Genomic DNA, 24530 nt, shown 5'->3' on the forward strand with positions numbered 1-24530 from the left:
AAGAATCAACGAACAGCTTCTTCATTTTCTCCTTCTGGCGTCCTCCTGACACATTGCTTCCTTCAGCTCCTTTTTTTTCTACATTCTTTCAGCTGGTAAGTTTACTGAATAACAATATATACAATTATCTGCAATGTGATATTTGCACCTTGCACAATTCAATAGATAAGTATGCATGCTATTTGTACATCTAATTTTCTATTTGCACAACTGTAAGATGCTAAGAAATTGGCAGTAATTTAATGTAGTAGTAAACTGCTATCTCAAATGAAAACAAAACTTTTTCTACATATCCATATTGCCTCAAATATATCTTGTAAATTATTCAAAAACTGTCTGAAAACCAAATACTATATAAGTGATTCATCCCAAAAATACTTCATAATATAAAAGAAAAGTATATTAAATAAAATTTAGCAAATGTTTTAAAACCTTTTCCAGCTTTATCTATGTGATCTGCTCAGGCAGGTCAATCAGTATAATACACTTGTAGGTGAGCTCAGTTTCTCCCATTGACTTAAAATTGGCTACGATCAGCTTTAACCAAGGCCAAGGTCTTGGTTTCCAGGAGATAAATATGTTTTGGACACTGCAGCAGCTGCAGCAGCTATCAGTGAATTTACTTTAGCCTGCAAGAAATGATAATGTGGCCTTGGCCTTGTCTGTTCTGACATATGTAAATACAAAGTGATTTCTGTATCACAATTTTAGAACTAGTAAATGGCAAATAATGGGTGTTCTCACATAATACATGGCAGTGAGTCATAATAATTTATTTTCTTGAATGTCTCAACAAATGAAAAGCAGGACAACTGGCAATTGAAATGGGTGAATGGGACGTGCTGGGCCGCCTGCTGGATAAAGTGCAGAGCCACTCCACAGTGATCGGCAAGATCTGGCTCACAGTGCTGTTTGTCTTCCGTATCCTTGTCCTGCACGCTGGCGCCGAAAAGGTCTGGTCGTGTAATCACCATCCAAACACACATTCTAAGAATAGCTGCAGTGTAGGTAAATGTGGGCCTATTTGTGCTTAAAGGGGAATAGTAGCTTAAATAGAATCAACAGGTCTTTGAATGGCCAGTATACCTTTACATTTCTGAAGTTTGGAGCAATCTTAATCTCTGTATAATCTCATCTATCACCTCTTTCTTTTCTATTCTCATCCAGGTGTGGGGTGATGAGCAATCTGATTTTGTCTGCAATACTCAACAGCCTGGATGTGAGAACGTCTGCTATGACCTCGCCTTTCCCATCTCTCACATTCGCTTTTGGGTTCTTCAGATTATTGCTGTCGCAACTCCGAAGCTGCTTTTTCTCGGTCACGTCCTTCATGTTATTCACATTGAGAAGAAGGTGTGTCACTGCAGCACATGCAGGATGATAGTGTGTCTGGTAAACGTCAGATTTGTCAGACATGCTATAATTGTAGTTGCAGAAGCATGAGACAGATAGTTTCATATTTAAATCTGTTTGATGTTCTTATTTACGGTAGGGAAAATGTGAGGATTTTCGAATTAGTAGAAAATTCAAACTCTCTTCCTATCCTTCCAATCAAGGTGAAGGACAGACTGAAGAAGCAGGCAGAGTTGGACGGCCAATCCAGTCTGTTCCTTAGGAGGGCCTACAAAATTCCCAAGTACACCAAGAGCAGTGGCAAGATCAACATCCGTGGCCGTCTCCTTCTCAGTTATGTCCTCCATCTTATAGCCAAGATCGTCCTGGAAGTTCTGTTCATTGTGGGTCAGTATTTTCTTTACGGATTCACCCTTGAGGCTCGGTATGTCTGCACCCGCTTCCCTTGTCCTCACAAGGTGGACTGCTTCCTGTCCAGGCCTACAGAGAAATCAGTCATCATCTGGTTCATGCTAGTGTCCGCATTTGTCTCCCTTGCCCTCAGCCTGGTTGAGCTGTTCTATCTGTCTGCGAAAGCTGTGAAGGAGTGTATAACGAGAAAACAAGACTACACTGTGACCCCAGTGACACCTCCACTTTCAGAAAGGAAAGCTTTTAAAAGGCAGGGTGAGGTGATCCAGAACTGTGTCAACCTGGAGCTGGAGCTGCAAGGACAAAAGTTGGGGGTGAACGGGATCACAAGTGGTGTCAATGAGAACAACATGGACGAGGTCCACATCTGAAGCATAGAGAGAGTGGTAGATTGTTCACACACACATTACAGCGAAAGTGCAGTCGGGGGGGGGGGTTGCTTCTCTAACACAGGACTCAAATGTTGGTTATAATAACTTTAAATTACTTGTGTGACATAATACAAAAAGCACAAACCTTTTTCACACTATTTTCTTGCCATTGTTTTGTAATGCTAAGTATTAAGTTATACATCTGTGTAATGTTACAATATTGATTGCATGATTGCAATATAGTTGTAGTTTTCCTATCATGCTGTGCAAAGCACATTTTCTGAGGTGATAAAAACATAATGCTGCCATGCAGGACTGATAAACATGGTTTATCATCTGCCACACTGATACTTAGTTGTGCACTCAGAGAATAACTGACAACGCAGTTTTAAGCTTTGCAACTTTTAACCGGCCACTGCAAATATGTGAGACTGTAAAATGCATATTTTAAATGCTTGTTCCTATTAAAATGCTGTCAACAGCAGTATTTGTTGTTAAACTTCTCTAATTGTGATATTATTTTGTGGTTTTCTATCACAACACTGTACCAAAAGGGAGCATCTGTTTGGAGGCCATCTGCATTCTCCTTTCACCCAGAAAAAACATTCTTGTGCCTTGGTCAAAGAATGACAGTGTTTCAGTATGGTGTGTCAATATTATGATGTTTATTTTAATTATTACCAGCAAAATGCGTCAATATTTGTTTTTACTTTTACTCCCAGGAAAGTATTTAAAATTACACATAACCACAGTCAAATGTATGCAGAACTATTAAATAAGAGCACTACATTTCTCAATTTAATGATTAAATGATGCTACAATTCAAGTCACTTTGACAAAATACTTGGTCCCTGATTGTGAAACTCATCTGTCAATTATTACACTCTTGTCCACCCAGTCCGGGTCTAACCTCAGCTTGTACCTGCTCTCGCTGGGTGACATTGCGGTGTTTTGCATGAGTTCTGATGTCCTCACCCAGCCCAACACTCCAAGGTCCAACTTCAGTTAGTGATCTCTCCTAACCACAGACGGTCTTTTCTGACAAGGACAGCAGGTAATGCGCAGCAATTTCTGTTCTCTGCTATAGATGACTGATTATTTGATGATTTTTTTTAAAAAAAGACTTATTTTGAGCAAATGTGAATATTTTCAAAGAACACTAACATGAATGTAGTCATGTTAGAGTTAATTATAAAGATTTTTTTGTTTTTTTTTTTCTTAGATATTTTCAAAGCAATGGGTTCTTAATTTACTTTTGGATATTGATTACATAGCTTTCTTTCTATGAGAAACAACAGTTTATGGTTTATTCTAATTTTTTCCCACTCCTTACATTTTATATGTACATTTAAAATATCATTTTAAATGTACAAAATGTCAAAGTAAGCTTTGCCTTACCAAAGAAAATCTATATTTGTCTTGTCTGTTGTCTTTTTTGTTTTATCTCTACAATGCTTCATTCCTATAATGCCACTGAGTCTGCCGTTCCTCTGTTCAAAACTGTGATTAATGATTCTTTAAGAAACATATTGACCAGCAGCAGAATATCGATTAGGTTGCTCTTAATGTTTCATTTGAAAAGGTGTGGTTTGAGGTAACTGCAATTAAAAATTAAGAGTATTTGTCTTCTTTTCATCGCAGAACATCGCTAATAAAGATGGGAGACTGGGGATTCCTGTCAACATTGCTGGACAAGGTCCAGTCCCACTCCACAGTCATTGGGAAGATCTGGATGAGCGTCCTCTTTCTTTTCAGAATCATGATTTTGGGTGCAGGTGCTGAGAGCGTCTGGGGCGATGAACAGTCAGGTTTCATCTGTAACACTCAACAACCTGGTTGTGAGAATGTCTGCTATGACTGGACATTTCCTATTTCACACATTCGCTTCTGGGTCCTTCAGATTATCTTTGTCTCCACACCAACATTGATCTATTTGGGCCACGCCATGCATGTCATCCACAAGGAGAAAAAGCTGAGGGAGCACCTGGCAAACTCTACTGGCACCCGGATGCTCAAACCACCCAAGTACACAGACGATAAGGGAAAAGTGAAGATCAAGGGGAACCTGTTGGCGAGTTACCTGACTCAGCTTGTGGCCAAAATTATCATTGAGGCTGCCTTCATAGCGGGACAGTACTACCTGTATGGCTTTGTCATGGTCCCCATGTTCCCCTGCTCTAAGAAGCCCTGTCCCTTCACTGTGGAATGCTACATGTCTCGACCTACTGAGAAAACCATCTTCATTATCTTTATGCTGGCTGTGGCCTGTGTCTCTCTGCTTCTTAACGTCATTGAGATGTTCTACCTGATTTGTACCAGGGTCAGATGTGGGTCCAGGCCTCACACTCACAAGATTACCTCAGCAGAAAACCCAGCCGGTCTGATAGCTCACCGGTGGCCGACTGCAGAGGAAGCACTCAAGCAAAACAAGCTAAACATGGATCTAGAGAGCAGCCAGAGTATCGGAGGAAGCCTAGACGGAGCCAAAGAGGAGAAACGACTACTAAACGGTCATTAAAAACCACTAATATGGCCAATAAAATGCATTCAAAGTGCTGTTTTCAGATTTTCCTCATGGTTCACTGTTCAGCTACATCTAAGAGACTGAAGTCAGGATTTCTTACAGTGTGATGTACACAAAATGACAGTTTATCACAGTTTATCATCCTGTTGTAATATGATATTCTTGCTGAGAAAAGTCTGCATACAGCATCAAATTTTACATTGGTTTAGCATTTTTAAATGCAAATCTAAGAATGTAAAGTGTATGATACTGATAATCTATTTATGTTCCTAAGATTAAACTGAATTGTGCCTGTGCCCAGTTGTTGAATGTCTTACTGAGATGCTCACCATCCTGGATTTGAAAATATTAGCTTATCACAAAATGATGATGCTTATGATTAAGTTGAAGAGTCTGTTTCTACTGTATATGGTATACTGTATGGTAGAGAGTTTTGTATGCTCTGTTGTTCTCAATAAACAATGTTATATAAATAAATTCTTTGTCTTTATAAGGGAAGGTTTTCACTTCAAAAATAAAGTCGCAAAATGCAGAATTACTGATTAAAAAAATAATACAAATATATATATAAACATTTAAAAGAAACAATAATAAAATCACACACTTTAAACAAAAAAACTCTGTTGTCAGTTGTCAGTCTCAACAAAAAAATAAAGTGAGCTCACATAGTACTCACTGCAGAGTTATGGTACCAGCTTTCACTAGTCTATACGGAGCACTTTCTGCCTACGCTCTTTACTTCATAACTCTATGCTTATTTTGGGAATTAGTAGCTTAATTGCCAGAGAGTTTGTGACTGAAAGTTTGCTAGTTCAATCTAATTGAATCTGAGTGGGACAGGTGGAAAAGCAACCCTGCTTTACTGTGTAGTACCTTTTAGAAAACCACACAGGGATGAATAACATCACATTAAATAGCTGTAATCACGTCATTACTATCAACATTTGCAATACAGAACCGCCAGTTATTAACCTGTACAGTCTTGTCAGCATATAACATTGTCCATTTGAGATTTACTATTTCCTGATGTCATACCAATGTGGCAGCCCACTCTATTGCACAATTCAAATCTAATCTAAAGTTCAAGGTACTGCAGACAGGACTAGTTTGGTACACTGGGATTTCTATCATTCAGTTCCATAGGTGGCAACTGGTCTGTTTGTCTGGAAAAGATCTTTAAAATTTAAAGGTAAGATGTACAATTACTTAAAATATTGGTTGTTTTTTGCTGCACGAAGATGAAATTTACAAAAAGTAATGAAAAGTAATGACATGAAACTTAATTGATATGATATTTTTTTAGAAATAAGATGCACATAATTTTATTCTATTAACACAAAGGTATATGAGGATATATAATGGAATTTATTAGTATATTTTCTTGTCTAGGCGGAGTATTGTAACTATGTTAGTAAAAGCATGCCTACGCAAAACGAGAGCACACAGAAACACTACAGACAGAATGGTTTTTACTCAGTACTGCTGAATAAACTTCTTCTATTATCCAATGTCCAATCAAATATAGTAAGATGAGTCTTAGTTATGTAATAGATTTTACTTTCTGAGCATTTGATAGTCTATAGCTTTTAAATAGTTTTTGTCTCTAAAACAAAACAGGTTTTCTGCTGTTGTTGGCGATATAACTCACATTAAGCAGTGAACGTCAATTATAGCACCTACTACTATTTAATTCAAAAATAAGTATGAACTATACCTTCATTGTATATATTGTAACATAGTGGTCAGTTACAGGAGATTAATACAATAGTGATTAGTAAGAAAACATGTACTTAAGTACTAAGGTGATAAGTGATACATTTTCACAAAGTTACATTTCCTTTCTCACAAAGCCTGAAACCAGATTAATAGCATTTACTATGCCTGTTACTACAATTCAAACTTCTCAGACAATGAATACGTTTGGAAACTACTTCAAATAATTAAGTTATTGAGATTCTATCGTGGTTTGTGGAATCTTTGGATATATGTTAGTTTGCACAAGACTTGAAGGTTGTAATTTACTCTGCATGGTTTTCTTTAAACCATGCATTTGTTTAGTCCAAATTATTAATCAATAAACATTTGCATTTGCTTTCCCTCATCTGATCAGAGACCATGGGACAATGGAGTTTTCTGTCTTCCCTTCTGGACAAGGTCCAGTCCCACTCCACCGTAATTGGAAAGGTCTGGCTTACTGTGCTTTTTATCTTCAGGATCATGGTCCTTGGAGCTGGAGCAGAGAAGGTTTGCTTCTCTTTGTTTTTAGTTTAGGTTTTGCAGCCTGCACAGCTGATGCACCACAGAAGTACTTTCCTAGGTTTAGGACTTTTAGATGAAACAATGCCCTCTGGTGGCCATAATGGAGATCTACAGCTTCTGAAACAATAGCTTTCATGTAGTATTCTGATAGCACTGTATTTAATTTGACAATAATTCATCACGTTTTAATTTATAAAAACACATGTATATTTAAATTGAAAGTTTCACAGTGTTAAAGATCTTTTTCTATCTTAAAATAAGAGTTGATCCATCAGTGGGTCCAATCTTCCATTTTTTTAAGTGCAATTAAAAAAAGATAATAAATTGGTTTAGTAAGTTGTCCTGCTTTCTTGTTGAAAAAAAAATCTTTACACTTCATTACCTTGAATTATTACTTAATGTTTGTGCAGACACAGAAATTTATCTCTAGAAAAAGATTTAGTGCCACAGTACCACTTCCAATTCATCTGCATGTTGATGCCAGAAGTATCTTAAAAATTATAACCTTTTCAAGTAAATTATCATTCAGTCCAGTTGTTGTACATATATGTGTAATAATAATTTCTCATCTGAACGTTACAGGTTTGGGGTGATGAACAGTCCAAAATGATTTGTAATACTAAACAACCTGGCTGCAAGAATGTCTGCTATGACCTCGCTTTCCCTATCTCACACATTCGATTCTGGGTCCTCCAGATTATCTTTGTCTCAACCCCAACACTGATCTACCTCGCGCATGTCTTTCATGTCATCCACAAAGAGAATAAGATGAGAGAATATATAAATACCCACTCTAGCAGCGAAACTGTCAAAGTTCCCAAGTACTCTGATGAAAGTGGCCATGTCAAGATTAAAGGTAATCTGCTACGCACCTACATTATGACCATATTTTTCAGAATCATTCTGGAAGTAGCATTCATTGTAGGGCAGTATTATCTCTACGGTTTCATTATGGACCCAAGAATTGTCTGCTCCCGAGCTCCATGTCCCTTCACAGTAGAATGTTATATGTCCCGGCCAACTGAGAAGACCATCTTCATCATCTTCATGCTTGCAGTGTCCTGTGTTTCTCTTCTATTCAACATAGTGGAGATCTTCTACCTGGCATGTTGGCGCTCATCTAGAAGAAGATCTAAAACTGTGCCAACTTCTGCTGTCGTCATTCACCCATATTTTAAGGGTGAAAGCGTGATAAAAAAATGAAAAACTTTGCTTTGTTCGTGCCAGTCAGAGCAGAGCCTGAGGAACTCAATTTAGATCCAATGTGCAAAACTTAAGCAGTCAAATAGGTTCCAAGCAAACAGAATAGGGTGAAATCCACATGGATGATGGCCTGTGACAACATGAGCAGCAGGTCAGAAGGACCTGATCATATAATGGGACTTGCTGAAGATACATCTGTGTATCCATTTGTATTGGATACAAGCCATATTGCAGCACTAGCATGCATGTTCTGAAGCAATGTACATTCACATGAAGGGCCAATAGTGACACTTTTTTAAAATGTCATTTTATGTTTCTCCTATATTATTAAATTTGATGACATGACTTTTACAACTGTAAATATTTAAATTAGAAAATATTTGTTTTGTCGTGCTGTTTATTTGAATTAATCTGTGTCATTGTAAGCGATTGTAAATCTATTGGGAAAACACTTATTAAAACATGTTTATTCCAAAACGTTTCAAATTGCTACACGTGTTTCACTACCTCTGTCATTACCTATACTGTCTTATACTCAAATATTGCTCCAGTTTGTGCCTCTCATACATTGAGCATACAGGCTTATATAAGATAATTAGGTTAACTGGTAATATCTGAAAATATTAAATCGATTTAAAACTATTTAGCAAGTTGCGCCCCTGGAGTGTTTTCGCCTTGTTATGACGCGACAGGCCTCTAGGTGGCGACATTACCAGACGAACGTCACTTGACGCCCCGCCCACCGCCCACCCAGCCGCCTAACAACAACAGCTGGTAGCAGCTAAACATGGCCGCGGCAACCATGGCGGGGCTTGATGCCCACAGGATGGAGGAAAAGAAGTTCGAATACTTCTCCTCCATCAACTCCATGGCGAAGAAAATAATGCAGGAACGGGAGAAAATCAAAGCCAAGCACGGCTCTTCCTGGGAGAAAATGACGCCGCAAGAACAAGATAGCGCCATCGACAACTGGATGATGGACCCTCATATCCGAGCCAGATACGCTATGCACAGAGTTGACCGTGAAGAAGTGGTCTGTTACCCTAAACTGCTCATTCAGACGGGCCAGAAGATAGTTCATTTTGGAGAAGAGGTACTTAAACCCCGGGTGAATCGACATGACGCACCTTTGTGGGTGTATTTAGCCGTGAGAACAGCCTGTGTTGGACTGATAGCTAACTTAACTAGCCACGTAGTCGTCGAAATATGTTGTATACGTCACAGAGGCCACCTGGTACGTCACCAAGCTAACGAGATGAAGCCTGGCCGTAATACATAGCTATAGAAATGAATTATTGAAGCATTTAGTTTCGTAGGATACATTAGTTACATTGAGCTCTATCGATAATAATTGTTCAGTATATGCGTCTTGGGGAAATTGTGGTTTTAGGTGCAAATATTGGTGGACAGTTGTATCTTTTGTTACTGGCTTCATTCTGTACTTCTTTGCAAACTGTACTGACACTTATTTTACAGTCAAATTAAACTTACTAAAAGACATATTTATTATTAATTCAGGCTTTTATTGAAAGGCCTGAATGCAGAATGTGTTTAAGGTGAAACTGGAACTAAAGTGTGTGTCTCTCTGTTTAGGATATTACTTGGCAAGATGAGCATTCTGCCCCCTTCTCATGGGAAACCAAGGTAAAAACGCACTGAGATTAAGTTTGAGTTTTAGTGTAACACAAGTTAGCCTGGGATTAAACCTGGCATTTGATTTCAACTATGATTGAGCCTTTTGCTTCAGTTTACTTAATGATTAATTCTATATCAAAGTGGTTGGCAGTTGAATTGCATTTCAGGGGTTATATATTGTAATTACAATTAGCCAGTGGGTCTGTATAATCTAAATATCTGTCCCTTTTTCGTGTGAAATCGGCAGGTAGAGTTGAGCCCAGTTGAGTTGAAGCGTATTGTAATAAATTTTGCTCTCATCTTTTAGAGCCAGTTAGAGTTCAGCTTAACCTCAGGCTCTGCAGAGCAGGGGATCACAGCCTCACAGACAGAGGCAAAGTCTGCAAAGGCTTCTCATCCCAACCAGCTTGGAAAGAGTACACCAGGAACCAAGGTATGATTAAGCTTCTTCTGCAAAGAGGTGATTGTGGTTCTACTGGGATTATTTTAATTTATGCCATAGAAAGCAAATTCTCATGTTTATGGAGATGTAGTTCAATGAGACTGGACCAGAGAGTTTAATGGTGTTATTGTATGATTGTGAAGGTGTCTGTCAGTGAGAGCCGGAGGCCAGAGGAAGAGTCATCTTTCTGGAAGATTAGTGCTGAGAGGTCCAAGCTGGAGGGAGAGCAGGCTGACTTCCAGTCCTTGACCCCCAGCCAAATCAAATCTCTTGAAAAAGGAGAGAAACCCCTCCCTTCCTACCTTCGACAGGTAATCACTGACATACGCTAGGATTTCTTATTTACTTCCAATTCAAGGAAAAGCTGCCAAAAAAGTATTTTCAGCAAATAGCAGATTGGAAGCATTATTTTACAAACTTGTGTTATCTTAAACAGAAAATTTAATACATTTTCTTCAGGAGACTTCTATTACCTCAAAGGAGCCTGAGGCATCCGACCCCCATCCTCCAGCTTCTACCAGGTCCACCAAACAGCGGGCACCCAAACCACCTGCTCCCCAGCCCCCTGTCTCAGCTGCTGTTAGTGCAACACCTGCATCCATCTCCATTTCGCCAAATCCAGTCCCACCCGTCATCATGTCTTCGACAGTGGCAGGATGGGAGAGATCTCAGAGCACCCTGCCATCAGTCAGCAACACCCTGGATGAAATGTTCTCTTCTAGCTTAATGTCCAAACCCTCCAACCCGTCTACCAGTGTGGAGAAGGAAGAGGATGGTTCACCTAACCCTGACAACAGCCCCACCTTTTCCCAGGTGAGTTCTAAAATGAATAAGTTTCAGAGTGATGTGAGCACAGTATCTAAAACCTATGAATGCTACTTGCTTCTATTAACCAGTAATACTGTGCTGTACAGCATCTCTGGCCATTGAAAGTCTTTAACACAATCTCTCTCAACCTCCTGCCCTCTTGTTCTTTTCCCTCAGTTCAACACAAGCAACAGCATTCTGAAGACAGGTTTCGACTTCTTAGACAACTGGTAAACCACAGCCGAGACAGTCAGCACTCTGAATGAGTCATCCTCATCTTCACTCTAAAGAAGGACCACACTGCCATGACTACAGACATTCACATCTAGATTTAAGAAACACCAGTCTTTAAATTACCACATTATGTTCTTGTAATTATCCTCGGTGGTTGTTAAGACATTATCTCACTGCCTGTGTGCTGGTGTAATTTTTTTCCCCCACTTAGAAGCACTCCCTCTCCTTTCTGACAAGCGTTGAATCTTCAGTGTCTTGCCCCCTACCCAGCAAGTGTAGAGTAAGCTTGGGTTGAAACTGTGCTGCTACTGTGCATTCACTCTGCAAACAGCTTCATTGAGGAGCTACATATTTTGAAAGATTTTGAAATTGCATCTATGATTTCAGTGACATTATTAAGAAATGATGAAAACACATTTGAGATCGAATGATTGAATTTTGATTAAAATTCATTTAGGGATATGAGACACATTTTGAAAAGGTTTATATGGTCCCATGTGTTAGATTAGCTGTTAGCTAACTAGTTACACTGTCACTTTAAAGTGCAAAATTTGTTTTTCTTTTGCTTTTATTTTATTATTATTTTTGCCATTTTAAAATGGCTTCAAGGGCCATACCACCACTCTTGACTGGAGTACAGTTGACTTTAATGGGCATATATCAGCAGGGAAACTCAACATAGATACATTCAAATTTATGATGTGGTTAAAGGAGATGAATATGTGTGTAAGTGTAAATCGTTATTTTTCCTGCCTGTTGCCTTCCATGATGTTGTGATTTGTGACTAAGTAGTTAGACACAATAATAAAGAACTGACAAAAAGTAGGAAGCCCTATATAATTGTTACATTAGAGGAAACTGCTAGCACCAGCTATTGCTATTAAGATCAATAGTATGTAAAAACACATTTTACCTGTATGTGGCAGAGCAATGAATGGTTGTGAAACTGAAGTGTCTTTTATTGGCTAATAGAAGCAAACATTTGACCGGTAGCACATTTTCTCATCAAAGCAGTTTATAAGCCACCTACCCCCTGGTAATTGTTGCTTGCAGTGTGAATGTACAGTAATGATGTGACTTGGATGCCTTGACTTGTTGCTAATCTAGCAAGCAAGAACAAACATGATCATTTTCATCTGTGGAAAACACTAAAACCTGTATCTATTTTTTGTTACGCCATGAAGGTTTTGCTTTCTGATGTGCTTTTATTTATACCTATATATTCATTTGAGTTTAAAAGTGTTAAGAGAGAAGTAGTGCTCAATGCTGCAGTCCTGGCCCACATATTGCAAATACTATCGATACTTTCTGATGGAATTCCTGGCATATCATGGAATTTAAGAACATTATGGAATTGTACTTTACAGGAATCTTTCAGTATTTATGTCCACCTTTCACACATTCATTGAATTAGATTGGTTTTCATCCCTGCCAAGTTGGAAACTAACAGCCATGGAAGTTCCCGAACTTTGTCATGGAAAACATGTGAACTGCATGTCTGGGCTGCTGTGGGAACCTGTTTCAGATGTCTTGTATGGATTTAGCTCCTTGACAACACTTCCTCACATTGCAACCCGTCACACCTCCCATCTTTAACCTCACACTACTGCTGAGCAAAGCTAGTGTGCAATGATAATAGACATTGTTTTAGGCAAAACGGGCAGGCATGTAGTGAGCTGTAACACTTGTCATAGAGTTTACATGAATAGAGTACTATTTTACTGAATTTTGTATTTATCAGCTGATTGTATCTTCTGCTCTACATGTATATTGCACTCATGCATTTTGAAGTCACAGATTTGAAGGGAGTAAATAAATCTTAAGTACAAACAGTTTTTTGTCTTTTTCTGCTATTTTTAAAGTTTTTGGACATAAAACCCCATTCCTTTGAAATGACAAGTCTTCCTTTGCAGTTTTTGTCCCTTTAGGTTTTTAATCACACCCACAAATTATATTTTCCATATTGAAGCAGCGCCACAGAATCAGGGCTGCATTTATTCGGGGACCAAACAAGAGGGCCTGTGTTATGGTTAAAAATGTAGTTAGTCAACAGTGATATTAATTAAAAACTGAAGTAAGTTCAAAATTATCATGTTTAACATCAAGACTGTCTGTTTGCAGTCATGTTAACATCCCTCTCAGCTCCATGACATCAGTTCCTACAGCTGCCAAATCCAAAATGCAACCTACAAAAGGAAGAGAAGAATGTCCTGTTCTTGGCGGAAATTCTGCGCTGTTCAGCTAAACAACATTAGTCCTGATAAAAATCATCGACCTTGTTCCACCATCTTCATCAAACACAAAGCATCCACTCTACATTGTGTATGGTAGGAAGTGAGAGCATGTGTTCCATATAAACACTAACATTGGGCTGGTGAAGACATGGCTACCAGTCAAACCGACATATAAACCAGATGGTATCGTTTAATTAGTACCTATTGTACCATTTTTAATGTAACTATGGGTTTCACAGTTTTAGAGTCCCGTGACTGTCTTTATCCTCTATGTGCTAAATAAATACATTTAACAAATATTATGATTTTGTACTTATAACACCATACAGGAAAAACAGAAAGACTGTAACTAGAACGGCAATCTGAGTGTTTTGTTGGAACTCCCTAAAGGTTATTTAACTTATCGGTGATCTGCTTAAACAGAGTTAGCCTAGCTTAGCATATTTGCTGGGAATAAATGTAAACACCTGGCCTGACTCTGGACAAACACCTGGACCTACAACCTACACCTTAAAACCTGGACAGAATCAGCAAACCAGCAAGTTTTTTCACTTGGTTTACACCAAGGTACTGTATGTTTGTGTTCATCTTCTGAGGCACCTCTGTCCAGTCCAGCTGCCTCACTGCACCCAGCACATCCAGTCCCTGAATGGATGCTTTGTGTTTGCACTCACCTATTTTTTTCAACAAATGTTTGGGTGAATGAAAATCATTGCACCGTACTGAATGGAAAAAATACACAGCTGTTATTGTATAACAGTGTGTTAGCGTATGTCTAAGGTTCCTCTTCTGAGGTAGTTGTGTCCCATACTGACATATTTCCGATTTTAGAAGCAGACAGTTTAAAATTTTAAGTCGCCCAGATGTTTTTGTACTGATGAGACAACCATCAAATATCTGAGCAAAGTTTAGGAAAAACCTGTAGTTTAGTCCTATTACAATTTAATTATACAACACATATTTGTTTTCATTTCTCTAGGTTTTAAAGAGAGCTTTATGGAAGCAACTCAATTATTTTCTTTAGCAGCTAATCTCTTGATAAATGAATTAATCAATTGGTTAATAAACTGTGAAAAACTGGTAAAACACTTGATGTAATTTCCTAAAGCCCAATGTGACCTCTCCACATTGCAGTTAATTCAATTAAATATCAAGGAAGCTAAAGAAAAGCAGCAAGTGACTAATAGATTAAATGACTCATAATTTCAGCACTAGTTGGATTTGAATGCTTTTTACTTTGAATAATTTCATTGTGATTTACTGGTGTGAGTTATGTCTGACAAAAAAAAAAAAAAGAGTTCGGAATTCACCGTGTACTGAAGCAGCTGTGTATGAGAGGCCATCCTGCAGACTCAAGCACATCTGTCCGTCTTTGCTGAAAGCAGACACTCACAGTCCCAGTCGCTGCCGGAGCTCCTCCCAGTCTCCAGATCCCTGCCTCAGTCGCTTCCCTTGGAAACTCTGCTGGATTCTTGTGGCATTTTAACTGGCATGCCCTACCACACACACATACCTACACACACACACACACACACACACACACAGTTACATAAAGCCATACCTGTGTACTGGCCTACAGTATTGACTTCTTACAACAGAACCTAGCCAGTGTCAATGATTACATTTTAAAAACAAACAAACTCTATGTCAGACATTTGAACAAATGCATCTCCATGACAACAGAGTAAACTCCACTTACTGAAAACATTAGAAAGCCCTGGAAAATGTTAGTAAGTGAGCTTTGAGTTGAGCATGTTTTGTGAAACTATATTATTGTTATGAGAATTAAACTGACTGGTTACCTCGGTATATGTGGAAAAACATGCATCTCCAGATTTAATGAGAAGTTTGTTTTTAGTATGACATTTTGGAAACATGTGACTTTTGGTGATGAAATGCATCTTCATGGGTTGAGAAACTTCCTCTTCATCTGAAAAAAAAAACAAAATCACCAGAAACTCACAAAACATAAAACAAGGTTTTTTGTCAGATTTTTTGATTTAAAAAAAAAAAAGTTTATATATTAGTGACAGGCCAAACATGCCCAACAGACAAATACTTGAGATATTGACCTTCCCTGGAAAGCTGCAGTGTTCACACAAAGAGTGGAAACAGGAGGTGGGAGCAAACAGAGTTTTCCTGTTGTTAGAGAGACGTCTTCAACAAGGCATAGAAATAGAGACAGCAGGCAGACCACACTGTTGACATTTTGATTTTCATTGTTTTATAATACCTGGTACTCAGGCTTCACTGTTTTTTGTTTTTTTTTTTGTTAAAGGGGCAGTACACCAGCTCTCATTCACAAATGTAATGGGAGATTCCTGCAGCTTTCCTGCGGCTGTTCCTGCTTTATTGTGCCCAGGATCACATCTGTGAGGGGAAGCACGAAGGTGAAGAGTGAAAGAGGAGTGAAAAAAGAGAGACGTACGGCGGAGAAAGCGACTCAGGGGCGCAGAGGCAGTTTTTGCTGCTGAAGGAAAAGCAGATTTATAAGGAAGCAAAAAATGGGACCGGCTGCCACCTCGCTCGCTCTTATATATTTATGTTCTCTGGCTGTGTGTGTTCCTAAATGGACGGCTGAGGCTGCACCAACACAGGTCAGGACTGTATGTGCACAGTATGTGAACTTAGATGTTTTTTTTTCTTTTATTACTGAAATCTGAACCTAGTTGACTGAATTATTTTTAATTTGAGGTGTTGCTGTCACTGTTTCACATTTTCCATAATCCTTACATGATCTATGACACTTATTTGGGTATGACACTGAACCCATTCACAACACTCTGGGGGGTATCTACTGTACATATCAGTAGGAGGGACTCAGGTGTGGAGCAATCGAGCACAATGCAAACATTGCAATACATTTCAATCATTTTTCTACAGTTGAAGTTGAAAGTGATAAAATGCAAACAAAAAGGCTTCAGGCAAACAGTATCAGGTGAAAGGTATTGACTTATCCATGGTGACATCATGGATGGATCACAAACGCCATACGTGCTTGTTTTAAGCACCTGAAGTTTGTTGTTAATGAGTTTCTGGGTAGTTTCACTTCATCTAATGCAGTAAAGAAGCTAACAGAACTTAAATGTGAGGCAGACATCATTGTGATGACTGTGTGTGTGTGTGTGTGTGTGTTTCTCAGGAATCTCTGCCAGAGCCGAAGAAAGCAAGAGGGGATGTTCCTGATATCCTTCCAGAGCCTGAACCGGAGCCAACCAGCCCAGTGTCAGACTTTGAAAACTCATACAACTACATCTGTATGTCATTTTATGAACATAAAGTCATGTCTAAAGCCTTGTACAGTACAGCCAAAAAACTATGGTTTTGGTCACAATAGGCAAATATCTACATCATATCAACAAGTAAATGCAACTACTACAACCCTTATCGCTTTACTACAATAATATTTCATTTTATTATTGAAACACATATGCCTTCTCTTATCTTCCATGACCTGTCTGTCATAGCGTTTGGTTTCTATTTTTCTATCCCATAGTATCCAGGCTGGCTAGTATGGACCAGGCCATTCACAAGCTGAACGTTGGTCACTACACTCTGGATGTTAAAGTCAGCCAGCTGATGGACCGTCTGTCCAGGATGGACGGTAAGATGCTCATTTTCTCTCACAAACCTGATGACACCCGATTTGTCTTTCCAGAAACAGTTCATCTTTTTTGCACATTTATTGCTGTGTATTTATAATTATAGCATCCCCACCAAGCCCTTGATAGACTTAACTTTGACATAGTTGTCCCAGGTCAAGGAAAAGTCAAACGGTGTTATTTTTTTTCCATGTCCCTGTTTCTGTTGTTCCTTATCACTAACATGGCAGCTAAAGTCGGAGAGATGGAGGACAGCATCCGGGAGGTCTACCAGCACAGCAAGGACAACCGCAAGGAGATTGGAAGACTGGAAGGTATCGCATGGTGAAACAACACAGGCAATCTTAAATCTTAAACTCAGTTAACTCACAGAATTTTAGCGATTTTTAGCTGATTGTTTTGGTTTTCTGGTCACATCTTTACTGTTTTGGTTCACAGATTGTCATCATAGCTTTGTCTCTAACAACAGCAGGCAGCTGATTTCTTATAAACACACTGGACACCACCACCAAACAACAGACGTCTGGGACTATTTTGTGATCAGCAAGTCAAAACAATAAACTTGAAAACGTCAAACTAGTGTTTCCAGCTTTTTCAGCTGCTCCAAGTGGTCAAAAATAGGTTTTTGCTGCTTTTCAGATGCAATAAAGGTCTGTCTGCTAAAGTGTCTTTTTTGATTAGATGACTGTGGGTTGTCATATGGTACAGGGGCTTCGAACTCTGGCAGTAGTTTGTGTAAGGACTTGTAACAAAGCATCAGTCTTGATTTTTTGCTTCATAGGTTGCCAGAAGGGGCGGAGGATGGGATACAAATGTTATCTGGTGTACAACAGCTATGAGGACTATGCTGGAGCATCTAGAAAGTGTCTGGAACGTGGGGGCCGCATGGCAATGCCTCGTGACCGCAAGGAGCAGGAGGCCTTGGCTGACTACGTCAAGTCCTTTTTTCACCCGGGGAACTGGCCCGTCTGGCTGGGCATCAACGACCTACGATCTGAGGGCATGTACTTGTTTGATGACGGGACGCGGGTTTCATACTTCCAGTGGCGCAAGCACTTCCTGTCGAGCCAGCCGGACGGAGGGAAGCGGGAGAACTGTGTGGCTATGTCGTCAGATGATGGCGACTGGTGGGACCACTACTGCGATCGGACCATGAACTATCTCTGCGAGTTTGATGATAGGGTGGCACTTTAAAATGAACAGATATCTTTACTCTCCCATCACTGTACTACTATGTTAGACTTTGACACACACAGGTGCCAGTCATTAGAAATATAAAGCCATTGTAACTTATTTACCATGGAGAGATTTTTTACACATACATGGATTGGTTATGATCACAGGTGAGGAATTCTTCAATGGCCAATAGGAAACAGTGTTTTTGAATATCCAGCATATTTTGATTTTAATATGCAGTTGTATTAAATAATGTCATTATGTAGCAGGCTAAAAAAAATTGCCATGAAAATATTTCATGATATTTTGGGTTTGTAGGGTTAAACATATGTCGTAAAAGCGCACAAATTTATGTGTTTGTATTTAAGTTCTAAATAAAACTTTGTCCGATTTTGTTGTGGCAAACTAAATATATTATTCATGCAGCTGCAGTAAATGTAAGCTGGTCAGGACTCTGCTGTGATTACATGCATGGAATTCTAAATATTTGTTAAACATTTCCAAAAGAGGGAAACATGACAAGCTGGAGGCACTTTCTCTAGAATCAGCACATAGCGGACCTCTTAAAGAAATAAATCAATGTGTTTTGGGGTTTAACAGAAATTATGCAATGACACTAATATTTAAAGATTTTTAAACAAAGTCTGGTGTGACTGCCCTGTTAAACTGCTGATTCTCCAACATCAAAATAGACTAATAACATTTTGAGAGCTGTAGTCTCACTTCACCATGTGTGGGATAACATTACTATATGTATATATATTCTGAGTGCTACAGTTTGTAAAATTGTGACTAACATTGTATGCACAAAAATGATTCTAAATGTTTTACATGAGAGATTATGTTTGAATTATAAATAAAAAATAAAACAAAACTAACCCAATTTATATAATAGTTTATCTCTTCATGGCTAAAATGTTCATCTCTTTTGGCTGAGATGATATGGTATATTTTCAGCTTCCATATATTCTTCGTCTTTTTATTTACGGCGCATATGTCATTGGTCAAATGCTTAAAAACAGCAGGTCTGACACAGGATATTCAAAACAGATGACATAAGTTCATGAAATTAATAGGAGCTGGACAATACTTTAAGGTTTAAGAGTGTACCGCCAGCCTCGAGCACCAGCTACAGGAAATAAGTGATGTTTATATTAAAAAACCTCCACCATACCCCTATATCTTATCTTTACAATTCAGCATCAGTCACACCTTTGCAGGCTGCCATGAGTGCAAGATGTCAAATTTCTGTCAAATTTATCTTTGTAGATGTAAAATACTGTGGGCTAAATAATTTTGCATCATGATGCTCAAGCATGGTTAGCACTGTTGCCTCACAGCAAGAAGGTTGTGGGTTCGCAACCTGGCCTTTCTGTGCGGAGCTTGCATGTTCTCCCCATGCTTGCGTGGGTTTACTCTGGGTACTCTGGTTTCCTCCCACAGTCCAAAAACATGTATGTCAGGTTGATTGGTGACTCTAAATTGCCCGTAGGAGTGAGTGTGAGTGTGTGAGGTTGTTTGTCTTTGTGTGTCTCTATGTGGCCCTGTGATGGACTGGTGACCTGTCCAGGGTGTACCCCTGCCTTTCACCCAAGAGAGAGCTGGGATAGGCTCCAGCAGATCCCCGTGACCCTGGCTTTCAGGAACAAGCGGGTACAGAAGATGGATGCACATACTGTGCTGCCTAAACATCAAAGTGTGTTGTTAATTTATACCTAGTCGATGTCTTCCAGTAGGTTCGGGGGGACGTCAGGGAAATCGTTGTCCATAGCTCCATACTCTTGAGTGCTGCAGCAGGCAGTTTCATCACCTTTGTGTAGAATGAGCCAAGGCCAACACTCTTGCAGATCTGTGAAAGACAGGGAATTTACTGTATTAGAAATGTATTAGAAAAAAGCAGGAAACACATTTTGCCAGGTTTATATGACTACAAGCACACATTGTAGAAAAAAACCCAAGCCTTCCAGTATGATGTCAATGACTTGCTGGATGGCCTCATTGGCTTCCTCACACACACACAACTGATGATGTGGAAAATCTTCTCCATATTTGGTTAATTGCCCTTGTTTCCATCTCACATCTGGTAACATCTGGTGGTTGACATTTTAAAATGAATGGTTTGGACGCTCAGCTTACTGGAGTTTTGACACATCATCAAACAGCTGCAAAATCCTCTGGTTTCCTCAGCTGCAGCTTTATTCTGTGGTTATGCTTAGTCACAGTAATTTTGAATTTACATAAATTGCAGTTACCCCTTTAATCTTGCTGCACCTGCACACTAGCATTAAAGTTTTACAAGAACGAACCAAACCCCAGTTTATTAGAGACTTATTAAGGTGGTTGTTAATCCGTTGATCAGAATCAAAACACACATCACAACCTTTTGCAGTGAATCCAACAGCACATCGAAGCTAAATCCAGTCTGCTTCAGCTGCAGCTGAGCTCCACACCAAAAGAAACCACCAATACCTGCACTGCCCCTTAATGAAGTAAAATATTCTATTAGTAGCTCACCAGTTTGTATGTTCTCTATGCTGACTTACTCAAAAGAACAAATTCACTTGCTTGGTAACAAAACACATTAAAAGATGAAATCTATAATGAAGTGTGCCATTACAGGTACGGCTTTAACCTCTTTCAGTCCTACCTTCTTCCAGGTGTTTGTTGGAGTCTCCTTAGATCCTCTGCCATGATCACCACCCACAGGTAGGTTACTCTCTGTCTCCGCGTTGGTCTGTAAACCAACAGCCATGTGAACCAAAACTTAACCACATGATAAAAACCATGTGGTATTTGAGGAATCAGCATTTATGAACACCTATTGCTAAGAATTTAGACAGTGAAACATTTGCATTTGTAAAGATGTATTTTGAACTTTATGTCTAAATAACACACTTAAAAAAAATTAATTAAACCCAATTAAATAAAAATTTAAAAATACCCCATTCCCAGTAAGAATCCTAAATTGTATATCTTTTACAATGAAGTCAAAATGTTAATTTTGTAGACAATCTTTTAATTTAGAAAGTAACTTTTTCCACACCAGCGCAAAATTTTGAATTATGATGTCAAAGTTTATTTCCTATCTCACAATCCTTAAACAGGTTTATTGACTGCTGAACATTCATTTACTGATTTAATATCAAAAATTCCCTCCTTCAAGTTTTAAGCTTTAACATAGGTTTTGCACTCGTCCACCCTAAGGTCCGCTGCAGCACTTAATGAATGGGTCACCCATGGCAAATAATAATAATATTAAAATATATATATATGTACAATGACAGCCAGTCAGCACAATCACCAATATGGAAAAAGAACAATTGACACAACAAAAAACAAGTGTAGGAAATTCAATAGCCATTATCGGGTAATGAATCAGATATGTTTTTGAAATTCTAAATTTGTGGAAATCAACCAAAAAGAAAAATTAACAAAGTGGACATAAATAAGAATTGGCCTCTGAATCATAAAAGCAGCAACTAAAAACAAAGAACATTGTTGAAATGTTTTCAAAAGACTCAATACTTTTAGATAATTTCACTGAATTACCTGCTGACCCTGTAGACTTTTCCTCTTTGTGCTTAAAATTACACTGAGCTGTTAAAAAGGCAGCAGCTGCATACACACTAATGTAGCCTCAATATCTATGTATTTATCACATCTTAGAATTACCCCAAATAGCTGTTAGAAAACAACATCATCCGCAATGGCTTTTTGTAGATATCTGGCCTGTCACTTATGTAGGAATCAGGAGAAAATAAAATAAAATACAGAGAGTTTGATCATTAAGACATTTGGAGAAATATAAGCTCTTTTCTCCCAAACTATTGCTCTGAGGTTTCAAAAAAAAAAAAAACAGCTTATACAGACAAATGTGAACTCATGTGACATTAAAGAAGTCCAAGAAATATGAGACATATGTTGAAGGCTAAATGCTAAAGGAATGCTAGCAAAGAGAATGACAGTATGTGGCTTTTCTCCTCATATATAATTAGTCCTCAGTCTGAGCGATAATTAGGTCAGATCAAAGTAAATAAAATAACTTAATGCAAATGCAGTTTCTCTGCCTTCTGAATCACACTGCTGTGTGCTTTAACTTTTTGATACCATATAAATTTAATGCAACTTATTAAAGTCCTTGATGACAGTAATGTTTCACAACTAATGAATATTTTAATTATGCATTCATCTCAAATTTAAGATTAAAGATTAAATTATAATTTATAAAATCTGCTCTGACTGTTTTGGATTTACTGTTGTTTTCTCTTTCCATAAACTTAGGAGCTATGAATTCTAATGGGATGTACAGAAATAACCATTTAACTGCTTAACATGGTTCTATGTGAATAACTATTTTGAATTAATTGCACATTTTTCCTCCTCTTCAGAGAAACTGAAGAACTGAGAAATTTTCTATGTTGACTAATTTGTTATTTTGTCTCAGTCATTTTTATTCAATTTAGATCTATAAAAAAACTGAGGGAAAGCAGAGAAACCTCTCACTTGTCAGGCTGATACTGGCAACATTTGGAAGTATAACTTGACAAACGATTTTTCTCTTCTCGTTGGAAAATCAATCGACAAAGTAACTAATCTTTTCACATCTAGATGAGAAAAGTCACAAAATGCATCAGGTGGCTCTGGTGTTAGTTCAGCAGTCAACCCATTTTTATACCATCCCATTATTGGTCACATTAAAAGAAAGTAGGGCTCAATCTCCTGAAAAGAGAAATGATGCTTCCTGCAAATATTGAGAACAAAAAAATATAACAGACTGCTTCAAGTATGCCAAGTGGAAATCAATAGCCCTGAAGGTTTCGTTTCATATCTTTAAAATCCCTGAACCCCTTCTCTGCTGATAGGTGGGACTGTGTGAACAAAGCAGTTTAAAAAACAACAAAAAAATAAAAGTTTAAAGTGCCAGTTACAATCTTCAATGGCAAATAAAAACTTTTTCAGATATCAGACAGTGCAGATCCAAAACTAACAAACGTTAAAAACATCCAATCAAACATTCAAGGTGATCTAAAACTAGGGACTTAGACATGGTTCGGCAACAAAATGATGGTTCACTGTGATGGAGTTTGTGCTTTCGATGTTTCACTATGAGGCCTACAAAGCAGAGAAAGCGAGAGGGTGGACAGAATGACTTCTGCATCCCAAACTAACTGAGATTTCCTGCTTTTATGTTCTCTGTCATTTCCCCAAACAATTGGAGTGTGGAAATACAGTGACTAATTCAAGGCATTGTTCAAATGTTCCATACTTACTGCTACCCGACTCATTAAGCACTGAACATACTTTGGCCGAATCTACCGCGTGAGCTGAAATTCTATTTTAACATCAATAATTAAGAACTGGATTTTAACAGCTGTTGCAGCTGGAGGTCAAACATCTGAAAACATTCCACAGACCACCGCCTGTTACAGAACAGCTTGATAAACTGGTACTGGTAATATATTGGTCTCTATAAGAGCTGTTTAGATAAGTGTCCAATCAGCATCAGTACCACTGCAGAGAGCTGAAGGGATGAGCCAAGTTTGCAACCAAAGATAGTGAAAAAATAACAAACTTATATAGGAGGGCTTGTTGCGTTTCCTCGTCATATAACACATTAAACTCAATATTTGGAGGTTTTGGGACTTTGGTCAAACAAAACAAGGCATTTAAAGACACCTTCAGCTCTTCACATACAATGAATGCAAAAAAATGACTAGCAGATAAAGACTGAAAAGAATTGTTAGCTGCATCCCGAGATGTGTAATCAACTATAGACTCATTGATCAACTTGTCAGTCACACACCGAGGCACAGTAGCTTTTACCAGCTTGAAAATAACTTTCACAAACGCGAGGCTAAGAGTCACATGAGCGAGTAGCGCAAGGGAGGGGGGTGACAGAGTACACAGCAGGATCTGAAGTGGTGTTTTTAAACCAAATAATAGGAGGAAAGAGGAAAAATCTTTCAGATAATATTTGAATTTGTATTAATATCCCCTCATTTCTACTGAAGCAGTAGAAAAACAAGTCCCTAATATATCAAGCAGCACTATGATTTTCTTTCTTAAGATTTAAATAATTAAAGCTAAGGTGAGACAGTTTAATTTTGTTTGGGTTGCAGAAGAAGACAGTCCCTTTGCTCTGCCCAGTGCAGAAGCTCTATTAATAAGACTTTATTAAACAGACTTCTCTCCTGTGTAGAAGCTGTGTTAAGACTTCTTTGGACAGTGTGAAGATGAGTCTGTATTGAGGACCTCAATCATCGTTCTGGTGGATGGGAA

The 24530-nt window shown here is 38.4% G+C and overlaps 6 protein-coding genes and 1 long non-coding RNA gene across 8 annotated transcripts in view; 5 read left to right on the forward strand and 2 right to left on the reverse strand.

The window, feature by feature from the left end:
- The first annotated feature begins 761 nt into the window (after positions 1–761).
- On the forward strand, positions 762–2179 carry gja11 (gap junction protein, alpha 11). Its single transcript, XM_026319037.1, has 3 exons — positions 762–953; positions 1168–1353; positions 1557–2179. Exons 1-3 carry the CDS (start codon positions 825–827, stop codon positions 2133–2135), a joined length of 894 nt encoding a protein of 297 aa, XP_026174822.1. The 5' UTR covers positions 762–824; the 3' UTR covers positions 2136–2179.
- Positions 2180–3738: 1559 nt separating this feature from the next.
- gja13.1 (gap junction protein alpha 13.1) lies at positions 3739–5136 on the forward strand. Its single transcript, XM_026319290.2, has one exon. The coding sequence runs from the start codon at positions 3793–3795 to the stop codon at positions 4651–4653; it is 861 nt and encodes a 286-aa protein (XP_026175075.1). The 5' UTR covers positions 3739–3792; the 3' UTR covers positions 4654–5136.
- A 609-nt stretch (positions 5137–5745) lies between these two features.
- Positions 5746–8381, forward strand: LOC113137133 (gap junction Cx32.2 protein-like). The gene is made up of 3 exons (XM_026318574.1): positions 5746–5848; positions 6772–6903; positions 7501–8381. The coding sequence occupies exons 2-3, from the start codon at positions 6775–6777 to the stop codon at positions 8119–8121; spliced, it is 750 nt and encodes a 249-aa protein (XP_026174359.1). The 5' UTR covers positions 5746–5848; positions 6772–6774; the 3' UTR covers positions 8122–8381.
- A 504-nt stretch (positions 8382–8885) lies between these two features.
- On the forward strand, positions 8886–13073 carry c24h1orf198 (chromosome 24 C1orf198 homolog). Its single transcript, XM_026318572.1, has 6 exons — positions 8886–9214; positions 9715–9765; positions 10064–10189; positions 10342–10509; positions 10658–11011; positions 11183–13073. The coding sequence occupies exons 1-6, from the start codon at positions 8909–8911 to the stop codon at positions 11237–11239; spliced, it is 1062 nt and encodes a 353-aa protein (XP_026174357.1). The 5' UTR covers positions 8886–8908; the 3' UTR covers positions 11240–13073.
- Positions 13074–14829: 1756 nt separating this feature from the next.
- On the reverse strand, positions 14830–15818 carry LOC113137134 (uncharacterized). The gene is made up of 3 exons (XR_003296344.2): positions 15546–15818; positions 15276–15403; positions 14830–14986 (listed from the first exon to the last, which is right to left on the reverse strand). It is a non-coding gene; the product is annotated as an uncharacterized LOC113137134 (long non-coding RNA).
- clec11a (C-type lectin domain containing 11A) lies at positions 15506–19001 on the forward strand. Its single transcript, XM_026318573.1, has 6 exons — positions 15506–15591; positions 15752–16070; positions 16616–16730; positions 16970–17077; positions 17306–17389; positions 17857–19001. Exons 2-6 carry the CDS (start codon positions 15978–15980, stop codon positions 18267–18269), a joined length of 813 nt encoding a protein of 270 aa, XP_026174358.1. The 5' UTR covers positions 15506–15591; positions 15752–15977; the 3' UTR covers positions 18270–19001.
- A 2303-nt stretch (positions 19002–21304) lies between these two features.
- Positions 21305–24530, reverse strand: part of ttc13 (tetratricopeptide repeat domain 13) — a 16542-nt gene continuing 13316 nt past the window's right edge. For both annotated transcript variants that reach the window (XM_026318893.1, XM_026318892.1), the window contains exon 23: positions 21305–24530. This exon is cut by the window's right edge and continues 43 nt beyond it. In XM_026318893.1, coding sequence (XP_026174678.1) covers positions 24459–24530 — 72 coding nt within the window. In that variant the 3' untranslated portion in view covers positions 21305–24458.

Source organism: Mastacembelus armatus, chromosome 24, assembly GCF_900324485.2.
Source record: "Mastacembelus armatus chromosome 24, fMasArm1.2, whole genome shotgun sequence".
Taxonomy (NCBI): domain Eukaryota; kingdom Metazoa; phylum Chordata; class Actinopteri; order Synbranchiformes; family Mastacembelidae; genus Mastacembelus; species Mastacembelus armatus.